This window comes from Micropterus salmoides, unplaced genomic scaffold (assembly GCF_014851395.1).
Source record: "Micropterus salmoides isolate LMB-PRFRI ecotype aquatic unplaced genomic scaffold, ASM1485139v1 Ms_hic_scaffold_8, whole genome shotgun sequence".
Classification (NCBI taxonomy): Eukaryota; Metazoa; Chordata; class Actinopteri; order Centrarchiformes; family Centrarchidae; genus Micropterus; species Micropterus salmoides.
The window spans coordinates 24,245,177-24,256,397 of NW_024044570.1; the positions used below are offsets into that span (position 1 = coordinate 24,245,177).

An 11,221-nucleotide genomic window follows, 5' to 3' on the forward strand; every position below is an offset into this window, starting at 1 on the left:
CAGTACATTTTAATATTTTTTGGCACATTTTATACATTTTAATACCGTGATAATACTGATAACCCTGATTATTTTGGTCACAATAATCGTGATATGAAATTTTCATACCGTTTCATCCCTAATACAGCATTCTTGGCATACAACTTTTATGTTCTATGTTTTATATACACACACATTTAACACAATCCATCACACATAAAACACAAATTAAAACATCTCAAAGCAATGCTTACAGCATGGAACAGAGTGTGAGCAGTTATAGTGTTAAATGATACAGTACATGATATTTTATAACATATTGTATTAATGCAAGATATTGTTTGATTTAATCTCTCTTTACTGTTTCTCTTTTAATTCTGTTTTCCATGTTTTCCTCTCTCTTGCCTATGGTTAACCTTTTGTTACAGTATCTGTTTAGTATATATCACCATAGATGTGAACAGGGTGATAAAAGGGTTTTTCAGTGCTGATGTTCAGTGTTTGGATTTGGTATTATTGTGAGTGTTCTGTATTTTGCATTTGGATGGTGTTCGATTTTTAGTATTTTTTAGATTTAGTATTTTTTAATCTATATTGTGTTGTCATACAGGATTGCAGTTATTTAACATGCATTGCTTATTCTTCAAATTGATGCTGCATTGTTTTATGTATGTTGTCTTTATTATTAATATATAACTTGAAGTCATAAGTTATAACATCTGATGGTACTTAACGATTAAATCACTGCATGAAAACATTACATCACCAATACACACAGCAGCTACTGGAAAGCCTGGGCACAAACACTGGACTTTCCAGCCACTCAAGCCTTCAACATGTGCTTTGCCACCCACTGCCTAAGTTTCATTATGCTGCTGCCTTGAGTTAAATCTACATTTGTAAGCCCTTATTGGTCTCAAATTAAAATCAACATGTGGATTGAATGACTCAGAGAGAGGTTGCTGCTGGAGATTGATGTGATGGAGTGGAACATCATTTTTGTTACTTTGAGCTCTTATCTCAAATGTGCCCACCATACCCTCCTGTTTCTCATGATCGTCTGAGTCATACTCGACTTTCTGTGTTGGTTGTGTCCCTGCATTAACCTTTAAGTGCATTTCCATTTGAATAAAGTTCATGCTGAATAAAGACGGGGTGGCCATCCAGTTGTCTCAACCCAACTGAGAGAAATAACATTGAAAAAGATCAATTCAACAATAGCTTTTCAACAGTAGCCTACTCATTACTTCAGCATGGACTGTAATACAAAGTGGCCTATACAGATTAAAAAGCTTATTCTTGTTCTGTGGTACAACTATGTATGTTTAGAGAAGCACAGGAATGTTTCTTAGTGAAGGTCTAATGGATGTACATATCCATACACCAGAGGCAGTACTGTCAACGTACTTTGCTCTTTATTGACAGATACATTGTGTTTTTTTGCTCTCATTCATGCTCTGATAGAACATGAATTCACAGAACCTGGCTGCAGTAATGTTTTAGTTTTCCACGCCAGATGTCTCATCTTGCCTTCTGGGTGTTGTCAAATCCCTCTCTTCATTTTAGCAATCACAGTCTGATAGTTTCAATTTATCTCAGTGCTTGCTATGGGACATTTAATAATTTTCTTGAACATGATATTAAAAAAACTGACCCCTTTTGCTTTTCACCAAAATCTCTGAATGGTTGACAACTTTGATTGAAAGGCTTTTTTACACTATAGGAGAATTGCTCTGGAAAAGAAGTTTGTCTAAAATAGAGGTCTGTCGTGGCTAGTTGACTAGTTAGGATAGACAGGGTTGGTTTTGGCTTTTAAGCTGACTCTAGCCTAGGTATGGCTTTGTCAGATGATCTGTTGCACGGTTGGCCCACCACTTTTGCCGAGATTAAAAATATCGCAACAGCTATTGGATCGATTGCCATGAAATATTGTACAGATATTCATGGTCCCCTGAGGATGGATTGTAATGACTTTCCCTGTAGCACCACCAGCAGGTCAAAGTTTTTGTTTTTCATGTTTCCAAGAGGATGAATCCCACTGACTTTGGTGATCCCCTGACAATTTCCTCTAGCGCCACCAAGAGGTTGACGTTTGTAGTTTTGAGTGAAATGACAACTATTGGATGGATTGAACTTTGGGACAGACATTCATGTCCTCCTCAGGATGAATTGTAGTCACTTTGGTGATCCACTGACATCTACTACCATCATCAGGTCAAAGTTTCATTTTGTCTAGTACTACTACAGTATGACTTGCGAACAAATATTTGCAAAATGAATTCCATTAGTGCTAATTAGACATTAACGTTAACATGCTAACGCACAAAACTAAAATAGTGTTCCTAGTAAACATTAAACATTAAATCTGGTTGACCTCAGCATGTATGCTTTGTCATTTTGAGGATGTTAGCATGCTGACATTAGCATTTAGCTCAAGGCACAGATGTGCCTAAGAGCTGCTAGCATGGCTGTAAACTCTTTGTTGGTTTAATGAATTATTGTAAAGCAAATTAAAAAAGACAGCTCCTTCCTTATGAGGTTGTGTATTTTGTTGTATTGAACAGCATTTAGTCAATACTGTGTGTGCTTGTGCCTATTCATATTGACGTATGTTACATGCATTTGTAATGAATGGCTTTGTAAAAATACGTCACATAGCTTAAGAGTTTGAGTGATGTGTTATGTTTCCATAGGCTTTGGCCCAGAAGGCTCGAGATGGGAAACTCCTGCCTGAGGAGTACCAGGGAGGCTCATTCAGGTAAGCCTAAGACACACATCATCTCTTGGTTAAAGAAGAGGCGTATAGAAAGTCATGGCGTTATAAAAAGTTATTTTCCCATCTTTCCTCTTCAATCTTTATCTTTTTTTCAATTCAATAAACTGATTTATTTTTAACATAATTCTATATCACAGTTTCCTTTTTTACTCGGTGAAAAGCTATCCTTCATAAATTTCCGCTACTATGACCTAAATCCGGTTTCACAGATAGTCGATATATTATGCATATTCTACATATCATGCAGGCATGATCTGAATGTGGTCTTGGGCGACAAGTACCATTAGTTACTGTGCAGTCAAATGCAGAAAAGTGGAAGGGAGGCTTTTCAACTCATTAGAATTAATGGTGTCATTTGGACATAAATGGGGTTTCTGTGTCAGGCAGGAGTGATGAATTCCTACGGAGATGCAACCCTCTTTGTCCTCCTGAGGATATATGTGGACGCCTTACTCTATTCGTTTTTCCATCCCCCTGAGCTACAATTCATTAAGGCAAACAGCAAACTGCCATCGGGTCAGTCTTGTTCACCATACGCAACATTTATGGAACGATTTGGAGGCTGGTGCTGCTGCATTAATCTTTAATGATCAGTGTTCTATTTTGTAAAATAAGATGTTCACAGCCAATTACATTTCTATACCTATTAATTCACCATCTCATTATTAATTCCCTCACTTAAAGAGGTAATGTTCTTTTTTGCATCAAGGAGCTGGTTTGAGAACCACCATTATGTCCGCTTTGTTAATTTTTATGCATTTCCTCCCCTGCTGACTGATGATGTGATATGTGTTCTGTCTCCTCTCTCTTCCCGTCCCTTCCTCCCTCCCTGCTCCAATTTCTCTCGGTGGCAGTATATCTAACCTGGGGATGTTCGGTATCAGTGGCTTCAGCGCCGTGATCAACCCTCCTCAGGCATGTATCCTCGCCATCGGGACCTCCAGGGCCGAGCTGCGTCTGTGCAAGGAGGACCAGACCCTGCGCACCCAGCAGCTGATGACAGTTACACTGTCCAGTGACGGACGACTGGTGGATGACGCATTAGCCTCACGGTTTCTAGATAAATTCCGCGCCAACCTAGAACAGCCGCAACGGATGGCACTAGCCTGAAAAACAAATTAAGATAGCTGTATGACAGTGATTTGAAAGACAAAGCAAAAAACGCCTGCATGGCAAAGCCTGTCCAATTCTCACACAAGCAGAGATCACTTAAAATGTTGATTTCTATTCAAGCTTGGATTAAGGTTTACGAAGTAGGCTTGTACATGGTATAAACGTTTGTTTTTGACTTACTTCTGACAGATAATCACCAGGCTTTGCGATGGAGGTGTTAAATTGGGCTACTGCTGAGTGTTAGAGGATTCTAGCAGTGATGCCAAATATTACTAAGACAGAAGTTGCATTGCAGGGTGCATCTCACATACTGTAATGGGGTGGTTGTTCTATCACACCAGTGTGTGTGTATATATATATTAATAATGTGGTTATTCCAGTAAAATTTTTATTTTTCAGTTCTAATGCATCCACTCTTCTCACTATTAACATGTGCAAATGCTACTGTAAAAAGATATTTATTACTGAACATCAGTGGCGATGCATTTTCCAATAAGGGTAAAAACCAACATGAATTTCCTGTTTCCTGTAATGTAATTCAAAGAATTCAAGAACTTAATTAATTGTTCATGGTAATATGTTTTAACTTATTATAACAGACAATGTTACATCCCTTACAACTTATTTTGCAAGTCCATGTGTATACAAAATTTTGTTTTCCTTAGATGCCAATAAAACACATTGTTCAACCTTGAAGTGTCTGTGCGCCTCATTAAAACATGTTTCTCCCCACCTTTATGATGTTGCACAGCTACCAGGGAAACCACAGATGTGTAGGTGTGTGTGTGGGTGTGTCTGTTGCTATTTAATTAGAATCTAAAGAGATTACATAACATTCATAGAAACCAATTAGGTCATTTTGCTGGGCTGAGCATACAGGTCAGCTACTGCAGGCAGATGCTTATCTTTGCTGTAAGCATGGGCAGACCAGCTGTTTACATATGTTTCAGCACCAGTCAGGCAGAGCTTATCCTAGATATGTATAAGAAGGATTTGGCGGGGGGGGGGGGGGGGGGGGGGGGGGATTGTTTTGTAAAGATTAAGGAAGAAGTGATCTGTGACCCTTATGTTTCCAGCTTAGATTTCCATTTTACACACCACAGACAGTGGGTGCAGTTAATGCAGTTTGACAAGGCAGGGATCCTGTTTTAAGACATTTTCTGAATTAACAGCTCTTCTTTATGTGCTACATTACCTGATATGGATTTAATACATTTTTAATTCAGAATATAAATGACCTAAGGTGAGTTGTGGATTATACAGCTAGCAGTGGAATAGAGGTACAAAAACTGCATCAATATTTCATGCTATTACGGCCATGGCTGTAGTGAAAATCACTGTGATAGTAACTCCAATTAATGCCCTTTTCTGTTCTGCTTTTACTTCACGTACTTAACAACCCCTTTCCAATCAGAGTGGAGCGAAGACATTTTGTTCTGTGGTTGCTGTGGTATCCGGTAGAGATGTGTGCATTCTGCATTGAGGAGGGAGACCTGTATTTACTTTTCATTCAGTTCAGAAAGTTATACTTGGATTATTACAGCACTTCGGAGAGCCATATTCCATCATCTGACATTATCTCCTCTCAGCGTCAACCAGAGTCATCCCATTCTTTCTGTTATCTCCTCATTATTGAATATAAATGTGTTACTGCTTGGTGAGCGGTGTTCAAACTCCAACTGATAAATTGTGCCAGCATTTCCCTGTGTGCACAGCTTCACCAGCTGCTTGGAAAAGATACAGTGGCTTCACGGATCAGCCTGAGATCAAATCAAATGCAGTAAGAGACCCAACTGCTTAAGAAGGCAACATCGATGTGTAAGCTGCCATCAAAGCACATTAAAAACACACAGCAAAATGGCAGGAAGTGAAACTATTTCTAGGTATCTTTGTTATTTTTAGCACCCATAAATGAGATGCCATATCTGGTGCTGCAGCAGCAAACAGGAAAACTGTTAAAATGCTCAAAGCTAGTGATAACCACGTATAAATCTTCTTAGAGTGTTTAGTTGTCTCATGTTTTTGAACTACCATACCTTTTAGCCTAATGAGACGTTTGTGCTGGGACAAAGCCTCCTTGTGTCATTGGTATGCAGTATCCTTTAGGTTTAATATTTATAATGAAGTAGATTATTTTTGCTGTTGATGTTTTGTCTTTTTTTTTATATATGCCATTGGTTACTTTCCTGCTACATCACATTTTGCTGTCAGCCTGACAACTGCTGGAACTACCAAGCAGAGCGGTTGAACAATGCCCTTCCAAAATATCAGCTCTGCAAATGCAACAACACAGATTCTGACATTTCCTTGGCTTTGCTGTCACAGTGTGACATTTACTCCTCTGACTGCTGCCCGCCAATCTCTGCCCAGCAATCTTGTTATGTGTAACAGCTGGATAAGAGAGCTGCCAGACAGAAGGAATCAGATTTGTTCCCGCAGAGGTTTTGATGAACTGTGCGCGGGGTCTTGAAGATAGTGCGGGGGCTTGAGCCGACGTGTAGGTCAGACTCATGGACACAGCGTGGTGCAGAGTGATGGAGGCAGTTGCTATGGAGACCAAAGGGGGCGAGTGTGTACTTCTGCTGATATTTGGATGTCCTTCAGATACATTTGATGTATGTGTTGGTCCAAATAGCAGAAGTGGGGCAAATTACTGAATTTCATATGTGAGGGCTTTCGACTACACATCCTGTGAGGGGCTGGAAGCACCTCTTTATTGACAAAAAAATAACACTGTCGGGTGTGTATGGTGCAGTGCCCCCCGTCTGCATCCCACCCTTTTCCTAAGCCTCCATGCAGCTCCTCCCTGGGCTGTATCAAAGCTTGGAACCATTTGCATATTGAAAGTCTTAAGGCTTTCAAATGAAATCAAATGGATTTTTAATGGATCTCTCTGTCTTGTCAAGGAGTGTAGGGTTTTTGAGGATAAAATGGGGACCAGTGACTGATGATGAATAATTAGCCCACTTGTAAATGTAACTTGATGGTTGTATCATCCAACAATGAACCATTTCAGTCTGTTTTGCGTCTCTGGAGTCCCCCCTGTCTCTTTCTCTGTTCTCACACAGACACAAAGACACACATTTCCCTGTGTGAACAGGCTTTGTGAGTGATCACCAGGGTTGGTGAGAGGCTTGCTCTCATCCTCATTATCTCACGCATAAGTTTGTTCAGCCATTGTTGACAGGATTTCCTCTGGTCTCCCCGTTTTCCCTTACTACCAGCACTTCTCTATTCAATCATCTTTTTAACTGGAATGCAGATGTTGCTTGAAACGCCTCCCGTAAAATGACCACCTCAATACATCAAAACATTTATGTAATTTCTTAGAAGCGCTCCCATCAGCGCTCAACTTAAGGCATCCTGTTTGAGAGTTCTGAAAGTAAGCACATGTAAATAACCAGAAACAGAGCCCCATCTGCAAACATTACACCTGTGAGATTACTGTGGTACCATCGCCATGCTGACTGAGAGTGCGACCCAGATTGGGACATGACACAGGACATTCCGTGGCTATACAGTACACTGTGGCACTCACTGTCCAAACACGCCCGCTCTGCTGTCCCAGCACCCAAACACAAGCGAGGCCCTTGCTTTGTTGTCATTGCACAAAGCCTGGCCTTTTGAAGCACTCCAGTCATGCTCCCATGACGCCAGGATGGCTCATTCAGCCTGAGACACTGCAGGGTGAGGCAGAGCTCATCTACTGGCCAAAGATACACAACAAGACACACTCCGGAAAACCTCAGAGACCTCCAGCACAGGCAGAAACATAGATTACATTGTACCTTTTCTTTTTTGGTTTGTTTGCAGTTCTCATGTGGTTTGGCAACAAAATGTCTGTGGCCTGTGCCAATAAAGACCCTTTGAATTGAACTTGATTACTGATTGCCTCTCAAAGTTTCAGTTAACAAGAGGTATGTACAAGAAGTTGAACTGTCAGATAAAGACAAAACGCCTGTCTAATAAATCCCAAGATATCACAAGTCCTTCCATAGGTGGATCGGGTTAAAATGTGTGGGAACATAATGCTATTTTTATCTGCACCAGTAGCTGTACACCATCTAGTTCTCAAACACTCATATTCAGCAGATGTTTAGACAGTGATTTGTGGATATCATCTCGCTGCTCTGTACGTATATGGACATCTTAAAATCTCCTCTAGACCATTCCAGTGACTGCTCTGGTTGGAGGGAAAGACACGTTGCCCATGAGGAATGCAGAGGAGGTGCCATTAGTCAGCTATTACCACAAGGATTTCCAACCACAAGGAAGTCTGATGAGAGTGTGTGTGTGTCCTCACTGAGTAACCATCATGGGGAAAAAAATGTCTTTGCTAGATGCGTATTGGCTGACTCAGCTGTCTGACGTTTAATTTAGGGTTCAGTCATACCCACAGCTGTTCACCTCCGGTGTTTTTCTTTTTTGCGCTGCTGTGTAACGTCATACGGCAGTGATAGCCAGATAATAACACTGGAGCCTTGGTTAACGTTTAACGGTTATTTTTCTTTACAAGCCACTTCGCACTTGAACAAGAAATACGACCCACATTCATGTTGATACAAGCTAGTAAAACATGATGAGTTCAACTAAGGTGAACAATTTTACTTTAATAGACAGAAGGTGATTGAGAATTTTGTGTATCCCATTGTGCTCGAGAGTTGCCCATGGTACTCTTTTTTTTTTAATTCAGTCTTGCCTACATGGGACAGTGTGTATGGTCAGCTGTTTGAAAAGAAATTTAGCAGTCCCAGCACATGTTACACATTGACGCAATTAATCATTAAGGAGTGGATTAGACATGAGAGGCAAAAGAACTGGATAATCATTTTTCTTCAGTCTCTCTGTTTCTCTTTCTATCTCTTACACTATTTTTCATTATCTTATCTGTCCAGATTTCAATTGTACATTATTAGATTGGACTCTAAGTCACTTTTTATACACAATTTATACATATTTACACATTAGTCTTCATATCACAAAAAAAACATATTAATCATGGCATTTATTTGTGTAGCGCATGTCTTACACATGAAAAATCAAATGCAGTTTACATTTTTTTTAAAACGTGAACCCCATACAACATTACACGTTTGTTCTTTGGATATTTATATGCATGCTTCTGTGCTGTTTGTGCTTCTATGGCAACAGCTAAAACAGGAAGTGTTTTGCAACTGTAGGATAAGAAGTGTGAATCATTCTCCGGTGGTCTATTTTCTTTTACATTTAATTGTTGGGTGAAATAATGGGTTTGTGTGAATTCAGTCATCAGAAAAGTGTTTCATTTGAAAGTGTGAAATATGATTCAGATCATAGTCAACAGTCCATGTGAAATAGTTAACTGCTTCTGTTGAATGCTCTCCAAACAAAATCTAAACTTTCTCCGAATAAATCTTAGTCTTTGCATTTACCCAAAGACTATCAATCTCTCTGTTTTTCATGGCCATTTGTGAAACTACTTGACTGATCGCTCTAATCAGTGGTTTGCCCTAAACTGAACGTCAGTAATGGCTGAAGGAAGTCGACGGGCTTAACCTAGTGATCCATTGGGAGTACCTTGTTTTTAATGTCTTCAGCATTGTTCCACAAACCCCAATGAGCTCAACGTTTTCCTTTTCCTGCATGTTTATTTGTAAATCATTATAAGCTGTGTGGTGGGGATTATTTTGGGGGCTCTGATGGCAGTCTTTGTGTTCAGGTGCATTCTGGTATTTTCTGCCATGCTAGCAACAAGGCTCTAGGGATCTAGATATGTGCTGGTTAGTTGGTTGTTTTGGTTCGCCATCCACCCAGACTGAAGTAGCTCAAAAACTATTAAATGGATTGCTATGGAGTTTTGTACTGACATTAATGGTTCCGAGATGATGTATCCTAACAATATCGGTGATCCCATGACTTTCTCTCCAACGCCATAATGAGGTTGACATTCGTGGTTTTGAGTGAAAAATCTCAACTGACATTCTCAGTCCACTCTGTAGGAATTGTAGTCATTTTAGTGAACCCTTTTAACCACTTTTTATTTAGTGCCATCACCGAGCCAGATTGTCCAATACTTTAGTTGATAACTAAATACCCACAGAAAACCCTCATTGGGGCACCAAAGGGCAAGACTGCTGTGAGTCTTACATAGGCAAACCCACAGGGGGCCCACATGGAATTGGTGTGGGTTTGACCATGCCCACACTGCCCACATTAAACCTACACCTATACACAGTGGGCCCACACTAGCATGTTTGCTTGGATTACACCTGCTTAAAATCAGCATGTTAGCGCTGTCATTTTAAGCATGTCAGCATGTTGATGTAAGCATTTAGCTCATGGCATTATTGTGCCTAAGTGTAATTTTACATAGCTGCTGACACTGCTGTAGACTCTCAGAACTGTTAAATTACACTTCCTGTGCTTCACAGCTGAAGGGTGTGGGAAGTTTCCGGTTGAGAAGCATATCTGTGTTTCAGAATCTGCAAGTTATCTGTGCCCATGTGATTTTTGATTTTACCCCAGTCCCTGTTTGTGCTAAATGAGCTGAAAAAGCAGTGATTTAGGTGCTCAGCGCTGTTGAGAGTAAAAATAAATGTCATATAAAGGGTCAGTTCACATCAGTTTATGCTGTCTCCATAACTAAAGTTGCTGGCCATGCTGAGCCAACAGACATTCTTGGTTGGTTGGTAAGGAAGTCATAAAATTACGGACCAGTAGTCATGCATTCCTATCACCGTTGTGTTTAAAATATACAATCAGTTGCAAATAACACAAGATAAATTGTTGCTGGGGAGAATCCCGAAACCTGAGCTGACTCCATCCATTATATGGTGATGTGAAATGTTAAACCTGAGAGTGGAGGCAGGTTTGTCATGATGTGAAAGTGGAAATACCCTTGTTGCTGGCAAGTAAAAACAGATGTTAATGTGTGCAACATTGCAGAGTTTTCTATCAGTGTTTTGGATCTATAAAGACTTGAAGTTGTTGGTGAGTCTCTGTGAAATGGTTGTGTCACCTATTTCAACTGGTGGCACAGGATCGTAGTGAGATATACAGCTAGAGAGAAAGACAGATCGGAGCCGAGACAAGAAAATCGGATGAATTGAAAATGGAGTGAGGACTGAACAAAAGACCAGATGGGCTCTCAGAAACTGTTGCTGCCAGGAACATGAAACGGAGGGGGGAGTGGGGGTGTAGGGAAGGAGGGAGACAAGGATAAGCATCTAGACAGATGGAAAAATCACCTTCTGATTATCCATTACAAACTAGAGGCAGGAAGGAGGGGAGGGAGAGCAAGAGAGGAATAGAGGGACTGTGTGAGGTGGGGCTGAGGAGAGGTGGGGCAAGTGTGGGAGTGGCAGAAGGGTGTGT

At 40.4% G+C, this 11,221-nt stretch overlaps 1 protein-coding gene across 2 annotated transcripts in view; it reads left to right on the forward strand.

Moving 5' to 3' along the window:
• pdhx (pyruvate dehydrogenase complex component X) overlaps positions 1 to 4,564 on the forward strand; it is a 36,325-nt gene extending 31,761 nt beyond the window's left edge. The window contains exons 10-11 of one of the 2 annotated variants that reach the window (XM_038706167.1): positions 2,673 to 2,737; positions 3,139 to 3,248. In XM_038706167.1, the coding sequence (XP_038562095.1) occupies positions 2,673 to 2,737; positions 3,139 to 3,148 (75 nt within the window). In that variant the 3' untranslated portion in view covers positions 3,149 to 3,248. Of the gene's footprint in view, positions 1 to 2,672; positions 2,738 to 3,138; positions 3,249 to 3,609 lie in introns of those variants that run through there. The other variant, XM_038706166.1, reaches the window with a different exon arrangement.
• Positions 4,565 to 11,221: the final 6,657 nt, after the last annotated feature.